The sequence below is a fragment of the Berghia stephanieae genome, chromosome 2, assembly GCF_034508935.2.
Source record: "Berghia stephanieae isolate SIO BIC M18660-M18661 chromosome 2, UCSD_Bste_1.3, whole genome shotgun sequence".
Taxonomy (NCBI): domain Eukaryota; kingdom Metazoa; phylum Mollusca; class Gastropoda; order Nudibranchia; family Aeolidiidae; genus Berghia; species Berghia stephanieae.
In genome coordinates, this window is record NC_088361.1 from 76,163,438 (window position 1) to 76,187,431 (window position 23,994).

Sequence of the window (23,994 nt, forward strand, 5' to 3'; positions counted from 1 at the left end):
TTAATGGAGTTGTGGTTGGAATTTACAATTCTTTTTATTCTATATCTGTGGGTACATTCGATGACGTGTAACAATGGAGAGAAAATGAGGAAAAGAACAATGATATATCACTTATTACGTTTGTTCGCCGGCAGTGACTTTAACCTCGCTGACACCTGGTCTGGCACTGTGCGGCGTCATGAATTACGCAGGTAGCATGAAAACTAAAAGGAACGATATGTGGTAAAACGAACAGCCGTGGATTGGCGGTGGTTGTAGTAGAAGTGGTGTTTGAGGTGATGATCATGTGGTGGTGGTACTAGTGTTACTGAATATGTAGTGGTAGTGGCTTTAGCTGTAGTGTTAGTGATGAATTGGTGGTGGTGATTGTAATAGTAATGGTAGTGATATGTTGGTGTGGTTGTATAGTATTGGTAGAGGTGATGATGTAGGGGCAATGGTGGTTGTAGTAGTGGAAGTGACAATATGATAGTGGTTGTTGTAGTAGTAGTGATAGCGGTGGTGATTGTAGAAGTTATGGTGGTAGGTATAGTGGTGGTGGTAGTGATGCTGAAGTGGTGGTGGTGGTAGTGATGATGATGCGGTGGTGGTGGTTGGAGTAAAAGTTGAAGTGATATGAAACATTCTATAGCTTTTATAAACCTTTGGGTATGTCACAAAGTGTGAAGAGTCCGACCCTGATATCTCCATTCACCATCCACTTTTGGGTGACCAAATTAGGACAACAACTGTGGTTCATGAAACGAGAGTTGTTACCTCTTGGACCAGCATCAATAATCCTTAAGAGAGAAAAAAAAGATGCAATTTGTAAACATTTCTATCTTTTCAATTATAGCTCACATAATCAACTAATCATTGAAATGTCATTTCATTTGAATACATATATATGAATTTTTAAACGGATCAAAATTTCTTCTCTTCTCACTACACATGCCATTTAATTCAGTCTATTGTGAAAAATGATTTATGAGAGCCACAAGAATGATTCACATATGACAAATATTTGAGATAATATATATTTTAGATGTCCAATAATTAATAAACGTATGGCAAAATGTCTTTATAAACCTCTTTAAAATCATTTCTTAATTTAAAATTCAATGAGACTTGTAAGGTGATATTTGATGGAAATTCTATGAGTGGACACATATGTCTTTACAGAAGAAGACAATGTTCCCATCATGCCTCACTATTCAATGGTGATATGGTGGTTATGAATATCATAATATAATTTCTAACGAATGAACACATAAGCTATAATTTTTTTAATAATCGCATTTGTATAACACTTTTGTAGACTTCCAATCAGAATGATCATATTGATGTACTATAAGCTCAAAGGGTGGTTGAGGGCGGGCAGTAAAGGCATATGCATATATTGAGTACCATTAGAATTATAATCAAATATCATCTTACAGGTAAGTCTCATTTATCTAAAAATTCCATTGGTCCTCATTAATATGCATTGCCTTCCCGACGATTTTAAAGCCATAACCACCAGAGCGCCTTGTGTGCTTATTTCATGCTGAGTATCATCTTACCAAAAACAGTGTCCATATAAGCACCAAATGATTTATCATAAAAAATTTTCAAATGTTGATGCCCTACTCCATCCGGCTACCTTTAAATTATGTGATATATCATTCCCATTATAGGTTCATTGCGTGAATGTTGCCAGGATACCGACAATCAATCAAGAGTACTGTGACAATGAACGTGTCTATACACAGAAACTCTTTTGTATGGAGTTTTGAATGATTGTAGCCTAACAGGGGAAGTATTCTACTTTCAGTATGTTTGATTTGTTGTTGTATTCATTCTTGTGGTCAAGTGACATCGTTTGAAAGCCAGTGATATGTTTGAGTGAAAAGTAGAAAGTGATGGTGGTGCTGGTGATGTTTTGATCAATCATGGTGGGTGGTCAAGGAGTGTTTAATTACGCTTTTAAAATTTTTTTTGAAATCACAACTCATGTGAGCTCTTCAATATCATAAATTATACTTCAAACTATGCTAAAAATGGACAGAATTTATTCTTCTTTAAGAAAATGTATATTATGTGTTAATTTCTTCAATTTTTTAATAAATTTATTTTGGTAATGAGGTGACATTATGACTTTGGTCAACATCTCCATACAAGTATGTATGAAAGAGGCAATTTATAGAAAATATTGCAAAAGTGCACCTATTTTTATCCATCGTCAACATGTAAAAGTTTGTGATGTTATTTTCATGTGCAATCTCAATTCTTTTCTTGCACTCTTCCTCATCTATTAGGTCTCCAACATATTCCATCACAAACTGGCCCTGCAACAGAAAACAAGTAATATGATTAGACATCTAAAGCACTGATGGGGGGTTTAAAATAAATCCTACTTTTAAACGATAATAGACCAGATAATGAGCTCTATAGAAAACATACTTAGACAAACCCAAATTAAAGTTTCAAAGGAAAAATAAGTAACAGAAAAGAAATTGCTGAGAATTCACATTCTGACTAATTTAAAAGAATCAATAGTATCAACAGAGACGCCAACTTTAAATTTGGCTCGCAGGAGTTTCAGACACCACTCGTAGGAATTTCAATGCCGAAAGAGGAATTTCCACACACAAGAAAAAGGAATTGGAATGGTATTTGGCATTGTGTTTACATATTGTATAGATCTAAATAGATAACTGATTAGAATCATATTATGATACATAAACACATTGCCAAATACAATCCCAAAGTTTGTTTGTTTGTTTTTGTTTTTAAGGGTTTTACGGCGCTTGCAACACATTAAGGTCATATCAGCGCCAGTAAAAAGGAAGAAAATGGGATAGTAAAAAGTTCTAGAATTACAATAAAGCATCCAAGAAAAGGGAAGACAACGGGGAATTGGTTCAAATAAGAAACAGGTGTAGATTCCAAAAGCATTCTATCAAAATACTTAGTTTGAGATCACTAAAAGTCTCATCCAGACACAAGCACAGGTCCCCGCTAAGAAGAACACACTCAAATGTTTTACAAATCATATATAATATAAAGAAAGCATAATACAGTGCATAACAGAGAGATGATTTACAATGAAAAAAATATCATCTCCCAAAACTAACTATACATTCGACTGCTTCCCTCTCAGCCAGGGCATCTGGCCAGGACCAGGACAAAACCAAGTAATCTCATTCCAAGACAAAGACAGAAAAAGCATGTTGGATATAAGGGGATAGAAGTCACAGTATGTACCCCCTGCCCACTATGGGAGGTCAGGAACCCCACCCAGAATCCCAAAGTTTCCTTATTTCAAATGAAGTAAAGCGCCAAAGCCTAATGGTAGAGATTGTAGTACTGGTGGTAATGTGGTGTTGGTGGTTGTAGTAATAGTAGTAGTGATGATGAAGCTGTGATAGTGGTTGTTGTTGTAGTAGTAGTGGTAGTGATGATGATATGGTGGTGGTGGTGGTGGTGGTTGAAGTAGTAGATGTAGTGATGATGATGTGGTAGTGGTATAGTGGTTGTAGTAGTTGTGGTCGTGATGATAATGATGTGGTGGGGATTGTAGTAGTGGTTGGAGTGTTGTTGATGTGGTGGTGATGGTGGTTGTAGTGCAAATGGTAGTAATGATATTGTGGTAGTGGTGGTGGTGGTTGTAGTAGTAGTCGTGGTAGTGATGATATTGTGGTAGTGGTGGTGGTGGTTGTAGTAGTAGTCGTGGTAGTGATGATAATGTGGTGGTGGTGGTGGTTGTAGTAGAGTAGAGGTAATGATGATGTGGTGGTGGTGGTTGTAGTAGTAGTAGTGGTAATGATGATGTGGTGGTGGTGGTTGTAGTAGTAGTGGTAGTGATGATGTGGTGTTGGTGGTTGTAGTAGTAGTGCTCGTGATGATGATGTGGTGCTGATGATTGTAGTAGTAATGGTAGTGATGATGATGATGATGTAGTGATGGTTGTTGTAGTAGTAGTAGTAGTAGTAGTAGTAGTAGTAGTTGTAGTGATGATTATGTGGTTGTAGTAGTAGTGGTAGTGATGTGGTGGTGGTGGTTGTAGTAGTAGTGGTAGTTGTAGTCGTAGTGATAGTTGCAGTGATGATAATGTGGTGGTGGTGGTTGCAGTAGTAGTGGTAGTGATGATGATGTGGTGGTGGTTGTAGTAGTAGTGGTAATGATGATGTGGTGGTGGTGGTTGTAGTAGTAGTAATGACGATGTAATGGTGTTGGTGGTTGTAGTAGTAGTGGTATTGATGATGATGTGGTAGTGGTGGTTGCAGTAGTAGTGGTAGTGATGACGATTTGTTTGTGGTGGTTGTAGTAGTAGTAGTAGTGATGATGATGTGCTGGTGGTTGTAGTAGTAGTGGTAGTGATGATGATGAGGTGGTGGTTGTAATAGTGATGGTAGTTGTGGTAGTGGTAGTGATGATGATGTGGTGGTGGTTGTAGTAGTAGTTGTGGTACTGATGAAGATGTGGTGGTGGTGGTGGTGGTTATAGTAGTAGTGGTAGTGATGATGATGTGGTGGTGGTGGTTGCAGTAGTAGTGGTAGTGATGATGGTTGTAATACTAGAGGCGGTGATGATGATGTGGTGGTTGGAGGGGGGGGGGGGGGGAACAAATTGACCTCACCGGATTTGACGGAAGTTGCCTGGAGCCCGGAATTTTTTCCGGTGAAACCAGAGTTTTGGCGTCACTGTATCAATAATTTCTTTCAATTTTTATGTTTGCTCAATGGTTTTCTCACTACAGTCAAGAAGAAGTGTGCCACTTTGGCTTTTCTGAAGTCAAATAAATTCTGATTGATCGTTTCAAAGATTGAACGAAATAAAAAACTGTATGTGTTATCCAGAATTTTTGCGAGTCCCCATTCTAAAATTTTAACTCAGCATATAGTGGTTAACATAATATGATAAAGTGATATTGATATGATGATCAAATTTTGATTGAACAGATGACAAAAAATAATCCATAATAGTATACCAACAAGCATGAAAGCAAAAACAGTGAACTGTGTGCATACAGGAATAAAACTGACAAAAAACAGACTTTGAGCACTAATTGATTAAACATTAAACACGCAAGTGAAGAAAGAAGTCAACTGATTTGTTTGCGATGTGAAGCAAACAAAAGTAATTTTTACAATCCAATTGTCGACCTATGACTTTATTTAGAACATAATTCCAGCAGTTTGCATTTTCCATGAATTTACTCTCTCCAATTACAAAATAACCAATACTGGCTTTGATCAAACACTAAGATTCATCACTCAGTTTTCAAGGACATTTTTTAATAATTCAAGGATTAAAACAATGAATTATCCCCTCGATGCTTAAGTTTCTCCACAAGCGGGGACAGCTCAACTCCTTAACTGCTGCTTCCACAGCAATATAAGGGCCCCAAGTTCCCTTTCCTTCAACTCACCTGTAGAAATCATTGCATTGACTAATAGACCTGTAAATGAGCTCTATAAAAATTGACTGAAACTCTTCAACAAGCTGAAGATTCAATTTTTTTTTTTTTAAATAAGGGCATCATTGGAGAGGAGAGTGATAAATACAATACATTAAAATAGTGGGTGTTATTTCTTACTGGAAGTATGACTGCCATAATTTGATGTAGAAGGAATGCTAAATAAGCATGTCATTCATATAGGTAAAGATGACTTCATCAAAGTCATATTCCTGCCTCTGGAATTTTTCTGACATAGTCAGAAAAATAATCACCATTATCATCTTTAACTTCTAGCCATGACCAATTGAATTTATTCCTCACATCTTTATCGATGCTTGACAAGTCTGATCTGAATTGCGATCCACGAACAGCTCAGCCATTGTGAGAACATAATTAGAATAACAATGAGCAAACTTGATTTTCAATCAGTTAATGACAGAAAAAAAAAAACTTAAATAAATATGACTTCTGGCCAATACACTGAATTATTATTAAGTAGAAGTAGAAGTGAATTATCAAGAAGAAACTTTGGCAGGCGTAGCGGAAAAATTCAAAGAATCGAAATGAAGGTAAATCGCCACAAAACAGCAAGCTCGCTTGGGCTTGAGCAAAACAATGGCAGAAAACGGCCTGATTTGCATGGGAATTAATTAGGCTACTTACCATTGTTCCTTATAATTAGGTACCCAATCAGTGAAGAAACGGTCAACCAGTTTGTTTACAACATGAGGCAATCAAAATGTGCTTGTAGCAATTTAGACCCTCTATCCTAATCTAACTTTCGATTTAAAGGTGTTTCCCATTATCAGTTGTTACTTCCGGCATTCGCATTTTACTTTTTTTTATACTTTTAAAGCCCAGCTTGTAAATGTGGTCAATTTTGGCTTAGATGAAAAAGTGAAAGTTTGTGGTAATGAGATGGTGGTTGTTGTAGTAGTAGTGGTAGTAAAGATGCTGTGGTGGTGGTAGGACTGGTAGGAATGGTGATGAGTGGTGGTTGTTGTAGTAATTGTGGTAGGGAAGGTGATGTGGTGATGGCTGTTGTAGAAGTGGTGGTAGAGATGGTGATGTGGTGGTGATGGTTGTTTAATAGTAGTGGTGGTAAAGATTTGATGTGATGGTGTTTGTAGTAGTGGTGGTAGAGATGGTGATATGGTGGTAGGGATGGTGATGTGGTGGTTGTAGTAGTGGTTGTAGGGATGGTGATGTGGTGGTGGTTGTAGTAGAGTGGTAGGGATGGTGATGTGCTGGTGGTTGCTGTAGTAGTAGAGATAGGGATGGAGATGTGGTGGTTGTTGTAGTAGTGGTGGTAGGGATGGCGATGAGGTGGTTGTAGTAGTAGTGGTGGTAGGGATGGTAATGTCTTAGTGATTGTTGTAGTAGTGGTGGTTGTGGTTGTAATGGTGGTAGGTACGGTGATATGGTGGTTATAGTGGTTAGGATGGTGATGTGATGGTGGTTGTTGTAGTCAGAGACGCCAACTTTCAATTTGGTTCACAGGAATTGCAAACACTACTAAGAGGAATTTCAATGCTGAAAGAGGAATTTCCGCAAAAGGGAATAGGGATGGTATTTGGTAGTGATGCCAAAACTCCGATTTCACCGGAAAAAACGGTCTGAAGTAAAACATTCGCGGTTTATTGACAACTTCTGTCAAATTCTGATGGTGTCAATTTGTTCCAAGAAACCCCCACCCCCATCAAACCACCTCATTATCACCACTGCTGCCATCCCATACTGCCAGTAAAACAAGATCAGACTATTTTTTTAAATCATTACTTTTTTCCAATACAAAAAGTACATTAAAAAAACACAAGGAAAAATCAATTCGCCCACAAGACTACAGGATCAATAACACTAAAATGATTCCAGCAATAAATTCGATCATTGAATGGAAAGTCTTTATGATGTAATCCAACAGAAGTATGCCATTAACAACAGTTAATTTGTTATTTTTAAGCTGTGGTAACATCACTTAATCACCAAGTAATAAAATCAAGTTAAACAATGGTCTATATATCAATATCAATGTTGATTGAATTAAATCACATCCTGTAAATGGTAATTTGATAACTGATGAGTAAGATAAGTGAATTTGAATTTGATTGTTAAAGGCATTAATTTCTAATTCTATTGATCATTCATTTATTGAAAATAAGATGGAGGAAACTAATATGAAAAATAGGTTTACCTTTCTGAGATCTTGAACAGTGCGAAGACCCCATCCCCTTCCTTCAGATTTGAATGGCTCACACTCAGGATACAGGCGCTTTTGAAACCTTTGATTGTGGCACTTGTCCTTGGCAGGACAGACTTGCGGATGACACTCATACATCATCATTCTATTCAGACAATCTGATGAGCAGGGTTCTTCCTGCTCTTCTTTACATTCACAGCGAGGAATTTCTGATAATTCAGCAAGATTAATCTGTACACTGCCTACAGGAAAATTTCTCTGTGAAATAATATTATACAATATTGAAACTGCTTTCCATCTTGTAAATATTTTCATGTAAAAAATAAAAATCATCATCCTAAGGGGAAAATTGAGAAGAATTCATGATCTTCCAAATATTTTTAGTTTTATGCAAAATTGTACACTTTATTTTGCTATCAAATAGTGGTAAACATTAGAAAAATAGCATTTATTGTTACAGTGAAATGGCATATTCAGTCGGATGGTGAAAAGGTTTAAACTGAGATATTGCCAAGTTTATTTAGAAGGTCAGTTTTTATCCAAAATGAGTTCTTGTCATAAATGATTAAATCTTCGGGAAATATCAAAGCTTAATTTCACTTCTAAATATTTTTTACAGCTAGTCAAGTTGAAAAATTATGAAATTTGAGAAAAGTTGCTGGATACCTTTCCCATACATCTGACCATAACTTTATGAAAAATCACCCGATTTACTTCAAATAAAGATTAAAATGGTCTGGGGAGCATATTCTTTCAGAAAATGCAAAAAAATGCAAAAAAAAAAAAATGCAAAACCAAAATTTTCACCTTCTGACTGATTATGTCATGCACTGACACAATTTTGGATTTTACAAGATCACCATACCATGATAGGTATATTGAAAAATACTTAATTTATCCCCTTACAGGATCCCAAGAACAATCATACTCAAAATAAGATATAGGGAAAGTAAAAATTTGTTTCTGACAACAATACCTTACGGAAGTGGATAAATTTATCTGGATTCAAGTAAATGTCCATTACAATTTCAAATCTATCCTCATGCCTACATTTTAAGATTTAAAATATGTACAACGTACAGTGCAACTCGATTATAACTCCATTATCTGGACTGACAATCAATTTATTTCGTTATTATGACAGAATATCGATATGAAAAGTAGAAAATAAAATATCAGAAAAACAAATACAAGTATGCTCTGCATTACTATATATAAATATATAAACATCACAAAAGATATGTGTAGTCTCAATAGATTTTTCTAAGGGAAGCCACAAGCAGAATCAGTATATTGGAACGCTGCTTAATTGGAATATCTGCATAACAGTGCTGTTCCTATTAAGCGGCTTGCACTGTACTACTTCTATATATTGTATTTTATGGCTCTTGAATCTTACTTGCCTTTTCCTTTGGAGGTGCTTGCATCAATCAGACTTACATATTCAGGATTCAGTTTCCAATGAGAATCCAGCAAAAGAAATAGATTTAAAAAATATTCTTTTAGTTTTAAAAAAATAAATAAAATAAGGTAAAATGGATGACTACCTTTATAAATTTGAAAGTGGAAGGCTTTTTGAAACTCCTCTCTTGTTCCTGTTCCTCCTTGCGTTCCATTACTGCTTTCCAATGACTGAAAGCCTCTGTAGCTTCTTGCACTCCTTTTGAGTAAATTTTGTAGAGGTTTTTGGAAGAGCTATCTCGACTGGCTTTATCCCCCTCTTCAAACAGGAATACTCTGCACAAGATATTCATTTAGTTTAAATAACAGAATCATAAAAATGAGGTCTGTTCTGAATCAGCCATTAATAAATCTACAAAGATCGTATTCAAAAGAGAAAAAATATATAAAAACCACTAATCTACGTCAAATACATCCTTTACCGAGGTCTGAGGGATTCCAAGCTGTCACATCATGAGACAAAAATAAAAAGCCCAGGGAAGGAAACAAAAAATAAAGGAAGAAAGATGACATAACATAGCAGTAATCTCAAAGCTTCCGATTTTTTCTAACTGTGACAAATTTCCAGAAAATTAAAGTACAAATTACAAAACTGTAAAAATTGTTATTCAAAATTATAAAATTGTGATATCACAGCCTTAAAAAAGTTTGAAAAGAGAGGAATTTGTTAAAATTTACTTTAAAATAGCCAACTGATAGTGATCAAAAGTAACGTTACAGTTTTGATATGCTTTCAATGGCAAAAAAATATGCATTATAAGAAATAAATTATATATCATGTCAAAGACATATATATTGATATATAATACATCACTTCAAATGAAATATGGTGGTTTGAAAGTAATCACTTAATGATCCCTAGTTGGCAAAAGTAGAACTGAACGCAAAATAATGCATTCACTGTAGCAAGTTTTCCCATTCCTGTTCAAATAAGTTTCACATTTCTCCACCTTCGTTGACAACAAATTCAGTTTTCTGTTAGATCTTTACTTTTCATTGAAATCTCAATATTCTTCTAGACTGTCTGCATCAAAATCTTTTAACACCAACACAAAAATACTATGTCAAAACTAAATTATCTATAGCATAAGTGACCTGTATGCTACGTGTAGCGCTGTGGAACATTCCCAATGATTCTCTTAAAGCCTTGTAATGTATTCATTCATACAGCTGCCCTTGTGGGTCGTTTATTTTTCTTTCTTGCTTTTTTTTCTATTTTAATTTGACAAATTAGCTGATTTGAGTCAATTGACTTAGGATCTACAGGTCTAATATACATACAAAAACATGAATCATTTTAATACTTTAGACATACGAAGAAATAAATTTGTGCACTGTCATTCTCCATTGACCATATGTTCTTTGGAAGAGTTGAAAATTACATCCAAATATTCCAACAATATTAGACAATTGCCTTCTCATAAAAAGAACTTGATAAAACTACATAAATGAGGAATGATATACCTTCCTTTGTGAATCCAGTAATAGTCATGAGAACCAAAGAATCTTACAGGAAATTCACCCACTTGATGAGCTTTCTCTTGAATATTATGTGGAACATGACGTGGATGGCAAACTTCCCCAGGCCACCATCTGAAAACAAAATAATACATAGGATCAACTATAATAATATATAATACATAGGATCAACTATTCATTTAAAATAAGTATATTTCGAGATAATTAATTTTAATTTTAAAAATGTGGGGGTAAATGAATAGACGGTAACTGTAATTGAAAAAAAACCTTTTGCAAATAATTCATAACAATACTACCAAAATACAGCTCTACAATATGATTCAACAAAACTTAAAATAATAATACAAAGAAAAAACACTTCTGTAGGTAAATTTTAAGGTCTTAAGTAGGCAGGTTTGTTATGTCATTTTATCATTTTAAACTTGTGCCAAATAGTCTTTGAAAACAGTACCTGTAATTTCCCACTTTTATCCACACAATATTTCCATACAAAGGTTTCCTTCCAGCATGACATTCTTCACAAAACCATGCTTCATCTGGCGTTTTCTCCACTTTAATACAGTCCGGATGATAAGATGCTGGACACGACTCACAGCAGAGTAATGCTCCACCTGATCAAGATAACAGTAACATCTAGTAAAATATATTTCAATACAGTTTGGGGAGATGATAATTTATACATTCCCGTTAAAAAATGTCCTTAAAAAAATATCATCTTATGTTGCGATAAAAATTAACATACAGTCAAGTAATCAGGTGTGAGAATGATTGGTCAGAAAAAAAGAAGGAAATCTTTTTTCTAACCAAGTTCATAAGGAAGAGTATACCAATTTCAGCGAATACATCATTACCCATTCATGCAATTACAAGCAACATATATGAATTTCACTAAACCTATCAGTTTTCTTTCACATTAAAAACTACTCATATGATTTGTTTGTAGGTATGATGTGGTGGTGGTTATAGTGCTAGTGGTAGAGGTGATTGTGTGATGGCAGTTGCAGTAGTGTAGTGGTGGTGGTGGTAGAGATGATGATGATATGGTGGTTGCAGTAGCGTGGTGGTAGGGATGATGATTTTGTGGTGGTTGTAATAGTGGTGGTAGGGATAATGATGTGGTTGTCATTGTAGTAGTGGTGGTGGTAGGTGTGATGATGTGTGATGATGTAGTGCTGGTTGTGTTGCAGTAGTGGTAGCAGTGGTAGGAATAATGATGTAGTGGTTGTTATAGAAATGGCGGATGTAAGATGGAGTTGTGGTTGTAGGGTGGTAGTAGGGATGATGATGTAGTGGTAGATGTATTAGTGGTGGTGGTAGGGATGATGATGTGGTGGTGGTAGGAATAACGATGTGGTGGCGGTAGAAATGTTGATGTGGTGGTTTTAGAGGTGGTAGTAGTGGGGATAATGATGTAGTAATGTGGTAGTAGTGATGGTAGGGGTGATGATGTGGTGGTGGTGGTAGGGATATGGTGGTAGTTGTAGTAGTCCTGGTGGTGGTAGATATGTGGCGGTAGTTGTAGTAGTCCTGGTGGTGGTAGATATGTGGCGGTAGTTGTAGTAGTCCTGGTGGTGGTAGATATTTGGCGGTAGTTGTAGTAGTCCTGGTGGTGGTAGAGATGTGGCGGTAGTTGAAGTGGTGGTGGTAGGGGTGATGATGTGGTGGCGGAGGAGGTAACGGTGGTGGAGGTAGGGATGGTAGAGCTGAATATGTGGTGGTGTTGGTTGTAGGATTTATGTTTTGGTGGTACGGATAATGATGTGGTGGTGATGGTAGAAATGATGGTGGTTGTTGTAGCAGTGGTTGTTGTGGTAGGGCTGATGATGCTGTGGTGGTTGTAGAAGTGGTGGCAGTAGGGAAGACAATGTAGCAGTGGTTTTAGTAGTAGTGTTAGTGGTAGGGATCATGATGTGATGGTGGTTGTAGCAGTTGTGGTGATAGGAATGATGTGGTGGTATTTGTAGTAAAGTTGGTGGTAAGTATAACGACGATGTGGTTATGTTCGTAATAGTGGTAGTAGGGATGCTGATTTAGTGATGGTTGTAGTAGTGGTGGTGGTGGTTGTGATGATGATGTGGTAGTAGTTGTAGTGACTATAATGATTATGTGGTAATGGTTGAAGCAGAAGTGGTGGTCGAGATTAGAGTGAAGTGATGGTTGTAGTAGTGGTGGTGGTCAGGATGATGATGATGTGGTGATGGTTGTATTAGTGGCGAAGGTAGGGATGATGATGTGGTGGTGGTTGTAGAAATGGCAGTGGTAGGGAAGATGATGTAGTCGTGGTTGTAGTTTTAGTTGTGGCAAGGATCATGATCTGCATGTGATTGTAGCACTTGTGGTGGTAAATATATTGTTAAGTAGTGATAAAGAAGAAGAAGAAGAAGAAGAAGAAGAAGAAGAAGAAGAAGAAGAAGAAGAAGAAGAAGAAGAAGAAGAAGAAGAAGAAGAAGAAGAAGAAGAAGAAGAAGAAGAAGAAGAAGAAGAAGAAGAAGAAGAAGAAGAAGAAGAAGAAATAAAGAAAGATAAAACACTGTATTAACCTCTGTTACAAATGAAGCACCAATTGATGTTAAAATGAGCATGGGAAGACTGTGATTTGTTCGGCTGGAAATGATCACTGCAAATGATGAATCCACCTCCAAGCACTTGACTGCCAGCAGCGATACAGAAATCTCCATGGTGATAGGCAGTGGGACACCGAATACAACGGAAAAGACGGCCTGTTCCAAAATAAAAGATTTTCAAAATCTTTCAAATAAATCAAAAATATCTTTCAACTCAGCAAGATCATTTTCTCCTCTATCAAGATTGGACATGACTAAAAGACTTACCACATTATCGACAATGAAGCACTGAGTAATTGGTCCATCAGCAGTAAGCTCTGTAATGGTAATGATACCAATAAGTATTGAGACTCACAATGAACAGTTTACTTCTATTGATCTTAATCAATGCAGTGCATAGCAATGACTATCCCGCACAAATCTTTGGGCCTCTTTTTCGCTCACGAAGTGCCCAAATTTGCGACAAAATATGGGACGAAGCTGTTTCATATATGCTAGTTAAAAAAAATAATTATGTCATTGTTTACCAATGAAAATGACTGAAATTTGGCAGACAAGTAAAGAGGTTACTTAACGTCGTGTCAAAAGACAAAAGTTGTGCGGTCACTAGAAATTTAATAAAAATACGTTTTTAAGCTTTCGAGTGAAATATTTCTGAAACTGCAGGACGCTGACAAGATAAGATATGAACAATTCTTCTTTTTAGTTGTAAAATTTCATTTGAATATAATAAATACTTTTCCCGTATTTTACAAAACATCATCCTAATTTGCACTTCATTTGTAAAACATAAAAAAGCCATTTTGCCCTCCTACAAGCCCGACTCACAATATGAGTCAGAGACGGTGCACACAAACTGATTGGCTGTGACAGTCACACGGCTCGTGGCAAAGCGCTTTCTGATTGGTTGACCTCGTTTTTAAGTTCACAACTAGTCAAAATGACTGTGCAGATGGGTGTTTATATCGTCTGCCATCGTATTTAGGTGAAAATAATATTATGTTTTGCCATCGTATTTAGGTGATAATAATATTATGTTTAATTTACATGAATTTAAGAAATTATGTTGTTAAAAGTTTTCAATTGCTAATTTGGTCTACAATCAGTGCTGATGGTGACAAAAAGGAAAACGTTGAACAATTGCCTTTAAGCCCCATTTTTACTGCACTAAACCCCACTTTTAGAGCAATTGAGAGTATCATTGATACTCTAGCTAACTTCTGGAGAGTGGGAAACCACCTGTGTGTTCCACCACACATCAACTCTCTCATTGCTAGCACATTGTTTCGAAAAAATATAATTTTTAAAAGGAGGAAATTCCTCCTCTGGACTCCAAAATGGCGGATTTCCGCGGATCCGAGGAAAACCATCAGCACTGTACAATCTTAGCATGGCTTTAATCATTGTGTTCCAAGTCATGTTCCACCAGTAACCTTTGTCCCCTTTGAATTTATGAAATGTCCAATTTCTCTTTTCCTTGTACATTTCTTTCGTTTTTATACATCTGTGTGTGTGTGTGTGTGTGTGCGTGTGTGTGTGTTATATACTCATTTCTTTATCTCTCTCTCTCTCACACACACACAGATACACACCCACACCTTTCTCCTGCACTCTTCTACCTCTCTTTCCCCTCTATCTCTTGACCCCACTCCCTTTAAACTCTGTGTGTGTGTGTGTGTGTGTGTGTGTGTGTTATATCATCCAGCTCTTACAAGTTAGAACTCTTCTAATGTCTTCATCATATTCTTTATAAAATTTGCCATAAAATTGACAAGTTTCAATCTCTTATTCCACTTATAACGCGAGATACAGCCATAAATCGAAAAAAAAAAGCTGAAAATGCGTCCCATATTTGTGTGTTTTTTTCCCTCTTTCTCATAACTTTTTTATTTATGAATGCATTTTCAAAATTCAAAAACATTTTTACTCAGTGGAGATAGGGATTTGATATTAGACAAAAATTTCCCTCAAAAAGAGAAAAAAAAACATTTTTCATATTCATTGCTACAGTGCAGCACCACATTGGAGGGCTTAGCACATATGTGAAAATATATATGTATATATGTGTATATGCAGATGATCCGTAAAAATAGATAGGTATGGCCTGAAGTCATAAAAATGAGAGTGTCACCAAAATTCGTGCAATTGAGTACAGGTTCAAAATTTGACACAAGACATGGTGATTTTTTTTACAGACCCACCACAAAAGGATCTGAGCTTTTATCAGAAGAAAATGTTTGATAAGGCAAAATCAGAGGAAAATTTCTGAGAAAATCCCAAAATCCCAGAACTTGCATATCTGCAGAAAATTATCATCACTGTAAGAACTTTCTTTAACATCTAACAGATCTAGCCAGATTCGTAATCAATGATGGGCAAACAGTATAAATTGTGTGCAAAATGCCTTTCCGAAAGTCATAACACTGAGGTCCTCAATTACTGGCTCCAACCATCAGACCTCATTTACACTAGTTTGTATCGTCTTCACCCCCCATTTCTTATTGTCATTACTTTTTGAAAATCAGAATTTTAGAGACCATGGAAAGAGCAAAAACCAGAATAATTTCGTCAAAAGCAAATGGGTTGGCAGCTATGCATACCCCTCCAGCACAACAAACCACTATAGTGTGAACCTTGGAAAGGACATATAAATTAATCGTCTCTGACTACATGCAACAATAAGTTTCTATTTATACTTAACTATTATAAAGATGAAAATGTGTCTTACCTTTGGTGGCTTTAATGTTTTTAATATTATCCACAGCACATGTTAAACAAGCATGCAGTGGACATATGAAAGCCTTATTGTCTCCAATTATTCGTGTAAGTCGAAGACGCTGCACACATTGCTCATGATAGAACTTTCCACACTGGTGGACAGAACACTTTTTGGTTGATTGATCAGTAATCTTACATGCAAAGCAAGGATGAATACCTGAATATGGATTAAAAAAAAATAATCAGGGAAAAAAATTTAAGATGATATATATAGTACTACTATTAGGTATTAAATTAAGGTCAAGTTGCACTGGCAACCACTTGTATCAATCAACCAATTCAAGGAACAAGGTAGAAGAAGCGTTCAACATAATCACTGAATTGTGGGCAGTGTGTTGATAAAAGTAAAATAAGTAAAGTGAGTGTCATGCCATGGGTCAAAGTGAATATGGGAGGCTGGCTATATCACCTTAAACTTCACCAAAGCTAAAGACATCCTTCCCCCCTCCCCCATCAGCCCTCAAAAGAAGTCCATGTTTTTATAGCATGAAACAGACAATGCCAGTTGCTTGCTACCCTAGAGATATGGCGCGAGTCTATCGCAACATACTTTCCACCAGACTTAACAGACTCAGCTATCCAATCACTGCTGGGTGGACAGAGGGGGTCAGAAAAAAATATCAACTTCACCCAGGATCCATTTAGTGTGTAACAGGAGGAGGGCCAGTTTGCTCTGTAATGTCCCCTAAAATGAGTCAAATTCACTCACTTTATTTTTGCCTCCATTTTATTGGCTCATCCAGGCACCAATAGCTTTTGGTTTATCCATTTTTTACTTTTTGAACATATTGGCAAGTTCTGCTGAACAGTAAAGAAACAACGGATAGCACCAACTTGCTCCTACCTCCTACTTCACTTTAAGCCATCTAAGTAAACACTCACCTATAATTCATTGCATGCCACTTCCATAGCAAAAGAGTAATAAACGAAAGCCTTAGTAGGCCCATTACAACAACATAAAATACTATGAATTATAATTTTTAAAAAATTTTTAATGACATCTGATCAACTACAAAACAGCGGTTATAATATTTGCCAATTTCAAAGTATTAAAAAAAATAATAATACCTGAGGTGCACTCTTCACATTTGAATTCTTCAATATTTGTTGGAACTGCCATCAAGCATTTAGGGTGAAAGTATTGACAACATGAACCATGACACTCAATCAGTTCTCCATTATTTTCACACTTGGCACAAATATGCTCCTTTTCAATTTTGGTAGTTGACTGAAGCTTATATACCTCCAACTCATAGGGTTCATTTTCTTTTATTTTTTTCGGTTTATTCTGTGGTGGTTGAAAAAAAGATATGAAAACCCTTTTTAAATACATTTATATTCTAGGTTGCAAACTAATTTGAGAAAATAAATATCCTTGATACATTTTTTTTTATCTTCTTAGTGTGCAAACCCTAAAAAAGCATAAACATAAGGAGAGGTATACTTTATTATAATGTGAAGCAGAAGAATTGTCAACAAAATCATTAAATCAAAATTAAAATTAAAATGGCAGGAAGGTGAAAGCACAGTGATGCCAACCCTAGACCATGAAAATGTGTACAATGGAAAACCAAAATGAGTAAGATTTTGAAAAAAGTACAATCCTGTAAAAAAACAAAAACATTAGCACTAATTCTAATGATGAGCAATTATACCATATTAGTAATATTATAGCCGACATTTAAATTAATAATGAATAAACTTACTCTTTATAGACAATATTAATAGTATTGACTTCCAGAATCCATATAGTCAAATCTGATATGACCCAGCCAGATAACATTATACTGAACTCCCGCGACAAGAAACAAATTAAAATGTTTAAGTACACTAAAAGAGTGTATGATTGTTTAAAATGCTTTAATAATGAAAAATTAATGAGTACAATACTCAGCTAAATGCTAAACATGAAGGAACATGCGTAAGAATACGAATTTTTTACATCAAGTTGGCACCACTGAAAGTAAGATACCCTGGTTACATTATACAACATAAAGATCAACCGTTATATTTTTATATATGTTCTCATGGTTTTTTTTGTTTTCTTTTAATTTCATACAAGCAGGGATACGTTTTTTTTAGGTTGTTCCCAAGGACAGCTATACTATAGTATAGCTGTCCTTGGTTGTGCCACAAAGATAGTATCCCTAGTTGATCATTTAAGAGCCCATCAGAAAAAAACACTAAGAAATATCTCCCTGTTAACTGTTAGGGTTATCAATGATTTTTCTTGTGGAATAAATTGAAATCAGAGACATGATACAAACATAGAGATGCGTGTCTACGAAGCCATTATCGTGTGATTAAAATCATGTTACTCTGACATGTATTTTGATAAAAATAGCAGGTTATTAGAAAGTGATATATTGGAGGGGTGTTTTTTATTGCAAAATGTCTGTTCCATGAAAGTGGTGGGCTTTTACAAGATATGCTAATTTGCGGTCATCTTTGTATTTCAAATTATATATAAATGTTCTGTGAGTTATTTAGGAAACAATTTCAAAACTGACCTCAGAGCAAGTGGAATCTGAATCCTGACTAGACTTCCTGGCTAACAAAGTTTCTGGGACAAGTGAATATTTAGGAGAAGAGTTGTCAGTTTCATCAGCATTTGTTGAGGGAGAATTTGAGGATTCCTTGCTTGTTTGTGATGATTTTCTTAAGCGTTGCCTTTTAGCAGGCTGACTGGGTGCAGGGGTCTGTAAAATAATATCTTAACTCAAAACAAATATCTGACTCTATCCTTGTGACCTTAATGAAATGAAAATATAATAGTTTTATTGACTGGTTGGCTAAGATCTGATCTAGTTTAATGATAATTGATTGTATTTCTCTTTCAACTAATTTAGTTAAAACCAAACTAAGTAAAAACTAATAACAAACAATTTGATCCCAATAATTTGAAATTGATAGTACAATAGTATTTATTTCATAAAGGTTATCTGGCATGTTGACTTATGCACCATCCTAGAGAGAGATAAATATTAGAAGACCTCGAACATTTTATTTTTCCACATATACTAGTGTTCATGTATCAAATAATCCTAAAGCTCATTAGCTTATGTCTTTTTTCGTAGCCACCACTTTAAGCTTCTTTTTCCCTCAAACATTGCATGAATAATATATTTTTTTTAATATGAAACGAGATAAATTTATTTTCAGGATTGGATGGAAAAGATCTTACCTCTGTTTGACATGAAGCAGTAACCTGACAATCTGAAGGCAAGAAAGTTTCTTCTATTGTCTTTTCTTCCTTGTTAGTGCTTTCAGCTATTGCTGCACCTGGATGGGGGATTTTTCTAGGCCTGTTCTTCCTTGGGCTTACCTTGAAGAACAATAAAAACGGGGGAAATTCAAAACTTCAGACTTAATTAAAAGTGACAGTCATTCAATTTAAGTTTATTTTTTCAGATTTTATGCATCATAGTTATCAAGACTTTTCTCCTGTTTCTATGCTTTCAAAATGGGGCAAGTCAAAAAGTTTAGAACATTTTGCTGTATCCTAAATTAAAAGTTTCATAAAATAAATCCTAGCGATAAAATTGGATGTAAATAGTTATATATGCAATTTTGTGTAAACTATAGAGCAGCATGTAAATCTTGAACAATTTGGGACCGGGCATATTTGTTTGATATTCCTTTGTTTTCAAGATTTCAGTGTTATTTTATGAAGAAGATCAAGAATTAGTTGTATCAGAAGAAGAAGAAGAAGAAGAAGAAGAAGAAGAAGAAGAAGAAGAAGAAGAAGAAGAAGAAGAAGAAGGAAGAAGAAGAAGAAGAAGAAGAAGAAGAAGAAGAAGAAAGAGAAGAAGAAGAAGAAGAAGAAGAAGAAGAAGAAGAAGAAGAGAAGAAGAAGAAGGAAGAAAGAAGAAGAAGAGAGAAAAGAAGAAGAAGAAGAAGAAGAAGAAGAAGAAGAAGAAGAAGAAGAAGAAGAAGAAGAAGAAGAAAGAAGAAGAAGAAGAAGAGAAAGAAAGAAGAAGAAAGAAGAAGAAGAAGAGAAGAAGAGAAGAAGAAAAGAAGAAGAAGAAGAAGAAGAAGAAGAAGAAGAAGAAGAAGAGAAGAAGAAGAAGAAGAAGAAGAAGAAGAAGAAGAAGAAGAAGAGAAGAAGAAGAAGAAAGAAGAAGAAGAGAAGAAGAAGAAGAAGAAGAAGAAGAAGAAGAAGAAGAAGAAGAAGAAGAAGAAGAAGAAGAAGAAGAAGAAGAAGAAGAAGAAGAAGAAGAAGAAGAAGAAGAAAGAAGAAGAAGAAGAAGGAAGAAGAAGAAGAAGAAAAGAAGAAGAAGAAGAAGAAGAAGAAGAAGAAGAAGAGAAGAAGAAGAAGAAGAAGAAGAAGAAGAAGAAGAAGAAGAAGAAGAAGAAGAAGAAGAAGAAGAAGAAGAAGAAGAAGAAGAAGAAGAAGAAGAAGAGAAGAAGAGAAGAAGAAGAAGAGAAGAAGAAGAAGAAGAAGAAGAAAGAAAAGAAAGAAGAAAAGAAGAAGAGAAGAAGAAGAGGAAAAGAAGAAGAAGAAGAAAAGAGAAAAGAAGAAGAAGAAGAAGAAGAAGCATAAGAAGAAGAAGAAGAAGAAAGAAGAAGAAGAAGAAGAAAGAAGAGAAGAGAAGAAGAAGAAGAAAAGAGATGAAGAAGAGAAGAAGAAGAAGAAGAAGAGGTGGTGGTGCGGTCGTGTGTGAAGGAGGAAAAAGAGAAAAATTAAAACAATCACAGTCTTGAGGAAAGAATACTTCTGCTGAGAGTTTTCTAAGAAGAATATATTTCAAAGAAAAATTTCTATTTCGCATTATTATTTTCCGATTGACATTTAGACGGAACCAAAGAATCCATTGGAAGGAGAAAAGAGAGACAGAGATATGCATGTGTGTCTGTAGAGCGAAACAGCCAGGTCCGACACACGCTCTGCGTGCTAGTTAATTACTGACTAGGTGTGTGTTAGATGACTCGTGCCTATGGCACAGTAGGCAGGCAGTGAATACATAATTGAGTTATATATAGCGCAATATCCACTAAATGTGCTCAAAGCGCTTTTCAAGGGGTCCCTGACCGACAGCAACATTTAACAGTTAAGACGGGAGATGACGCATGTTAGGCGATATTACAATTTTTCGGACAATGACAACGCTGTTAAAGGCCAGGTACTCATTTTAGACCTGAGTACGGTGAGAGAATGTGAGTAAAGAGCCTTTTCCAAGGACTCAACTATGCGCCGAGCGTGAGGCTCGAACCCAGGACCTTCTGATCCGAAAGCGGGTGTCATACCACTAGACCATATAGCCACACAAAAATTGAGCTTTATATAGCGCAATATCCACTAAATGTGCTCAAAGCGCTTTACGAGGGGTCCCTGGTCAACAGCAACATTTAACATGTAGGACGGGACATTACGCCTGTTAGGCGATATTACAATTTTTCGGACAAAGACAACGCTGTTAATGGCCAGGTACTCATTTTACACCTGAGTACGGTGAGAGAATGTGAGTAAAGAGCCTTTTCCAAGGACTCAACTATGTGCCAAGCGCGAGGCTCGAACCCAGGACCTTCTGATCCAAAAGCGAGTGTCATACCACTAGACCACATAGCCGCACATCTAGCGGAGTGTATAGATGGCATGATAACTGATAGACTGTCTAGTTTTGTTTTGTCTTTTAAGTCGGCGTTCGAAACGGAATAAAATCTTGATTTTTTTCGAGGAATGAAATAAAATTCTTTTATTTTCTTTTTTGTTGGTTCTGTTCTTTGATGTTACGAATTTTATTTTTACTATTATTATTTTTTTATTTTAATATTAGCACTTAACAGAATATATAGAGCAAAATCGTACTGTCAGAAATCCGACAATAGTCGGAAGATTTACATGCCTGGTATTAGTAGTAGTAGTAGTAGTAGTAGTAGTAGTAGTAGTAGTAGTAGTAGTAGTAGTAGTAGTAGTAGTAACATCTCCAGAGATAAACTCGCAACAGATGCTTAAGAAAGGGTATTATGAGGGGAATGTCCATGTTTTACTATGGTATAATCTTGGGGTGAGTTCACATGAGGCAGAGTACCCCAGAGACTTGATCAAAGGAGTCTCCGAACAACAGTGGGGAAGCAAAATGACCACCAAAGGGCATTACAATGGTTAGACTGTTTGTTTGACGGATTTTCAAAATGGCGGCCTTATATCATTATATGCATTTATAATTTTGTGCTGCCAATTTAATTCATCATTAAAATTTTTTAAATCTTAATGCTTTGAATCAACAAATTTACGACTTTTTTACGACCATGGATGCAAATTGACAACCATTTATGACCTTTACGACCAAGAAGTCAAATTTACGACTTTTTTTTACGACTTTACGACCTGTAGACACGTTGTGGTGATGTTGACAGTGTTGGAAGCGGTGTGGGGATGGGAGAACTGTCATCAAATGTGATGACCAGTTTGTTTGAAGAGGTGTTAAGTGTGCTTATGATGTGAAGTATGAAAATAAGGTTCGCACTTGCACTGTTTCTGTGATAAGTTTAGTTTGTGTTACAGTCCTGCACTCTGCACCAACAAACTCAGATGTTAAACAAGCGATTGAAATCATCAGATTTTATCTTATACTGAATGTTCGAGAAGAGAGATAGAACCACTTCACAGAAAAAAAAAAGAGGATGGCATGAACAGGTAGGTGCATTCAATCAAAAGTCAAACAAGCAACAGTCATAAGCTTTGCTACCTCTCATCCCACTAACGACCACATCTGACTAACGTATGCTGTAGCATATTGTAGCAGAAAAGAAAAGTTTTGTTGAACATTTTAAAAAATTTAATCAAAAATTATAAAAAGCTAAAAATGGCTGTTTAATGGACCAATAGCAGTTCCAAGCCTGCAACCTGGTTCATATCATAATGTATACATTTGGAAACCATGAGGAAAAGTTATTTTTACAGTTATTTGAGGATTGAACATAGGCGTAACCAAAAACAACCTGAATCCGTTTATAAACAGAATCCAGCTATAAGCACACTTTGCATGATTCCCGAGGATCGTTCTCATAAACGGAGACCACTGTATCTCTTATTATGGGAGTTGTTGGTATTTATGTATCAGGAAATATTCAAAAGTTTGGGGAATCTGGAAAATGTGTGAAAATTAGGAAATCAGAATAATTTTGAAAAATGTACATCCTTGTAACATCAGATAAGTTTAGATCAATTGATGTTTATTCATAACGAATTTTGTATTATCTAAAGTTTTGACACAAATTTGTTATGAGAAAAAATGAAAATTTCTTAACATATTGCTTAACTTGAGAGATTAATTATGGTTGTTCTGATGCTACATCAACAATTACCACTGTTTCATACTGTAATTAAAAAAGCACTAAGATTTTAATATATTACTTTAAAAAACTCATACCTCTGTTGGACAAGAAACAGAAACATGACCAGATATTGCATCTGAAGACAAGTTATTTTCTTCCGTTTCCTTTTCCCCAACAATAATGATTTCAGCTGTTGCTGCTTCTGGTTGAGGAATTTTCCTTGGTCTGCCTCTCATTCTCCGAGGACTAGCCTTAAAGAAAAACAGAAATAGTGAGATCTATTATTTTTTTTTAAAAAGGTTGGTGATCAAATTATTCCTTACAGCCAATGTAAAATGTATTCCATCGAGCACAGAATTACTTGTATGCCATCGAGCACAGAATTACTGGCAATCTAAAAATTATAAAACTATTTTTTACAGACCAATATACAAGTATCTTGCAAACCCTCTTATATATTTCAGGCTAATTCTATGATCCGTTGACTAAAATTAATACGAAGAAAATCTGCTAGGTCGTAATACTCAGTCCTTTTTTACGTATTACAAGTATAATTTATTCTACACAATTCTAACATATCCACAACAAAAATTGATGACATAATTTTAAACCTCTCTTGATATTCGAAAGTAAAAATATTTCTATTCTCCTTTTAAAATAGGGTTGGCTGACAACATTGTTCTGTAAAGCCAATGTTAAATTTTTATCATCGACACAGAATTACTGGCAAATCTAAAAATGATAAAAGTCTTGTTTTGTTTGATTTTAAGGGTTTTACGTTGCTTGCAACACATTAAGGTCATATCAGGGTC

At 35.6% G+C, this 23,994-nt stretch overlaps 1 protein-coding gene across 8 annotated transcripts in view; it reads right to left on the reverse strand.

Moving 5' to 3' along the window:
- The window catches only part of LOC144965544 (histone-lysine N-methyltransferase NSD2-like), a 67,846-nt gene that overhangs the window by 13,930 nt on the left and 29,922 nt on the right, over positions 1-23,994 (reverse strand). For all 8 annotated transcript variants that reach the window (XM_078900973.1, XM_078900974.1, XM_078900979.1 and 5 more), the window contains 12 exons: positions 23,278-23,433; positions 19,086-19,226; positions 18,412-18,600; positions 16,970-17,189; positions 15,852-16,058; positions 13,100-13,279; positions 11,011-11,170; positions 10,545-10,673; positions 9,167-9,356; positions 7,614-7,877; positions 2,185-2,306; positions 643-779 (listed from right to left, as the gene is read on the reverse strand). In XM_078900973.1, the coding sequence (XP_078757099.1) occupies positions 643-779; positions 2,185-2,306; positions 7,614-7,877; positions 9,167-9,356; positions 10,545-10,673; positions 11,011-11,170; positions 13,100-13,279; positions 15,852-16,058; positions 16,970-17,189; positions 18,412-18,600; positions 19,086-19,226; positions 23,278-23,433 (2,095 nt within the window). The remainder of the gene's footprint in view (positions 1-642; positions 780-2,184; positions 2,307-7,613; positions 7,878-9,166; positions 9,357-10,544; positions 10,674-11,010; positions 11,171-13,099; positions 13,280-15,851; positions 16,059-16,969; positions 17,190-18,411; positions 18,601-19,085; positions 19,227-23,277; positions 23,434-23,994) is intronic.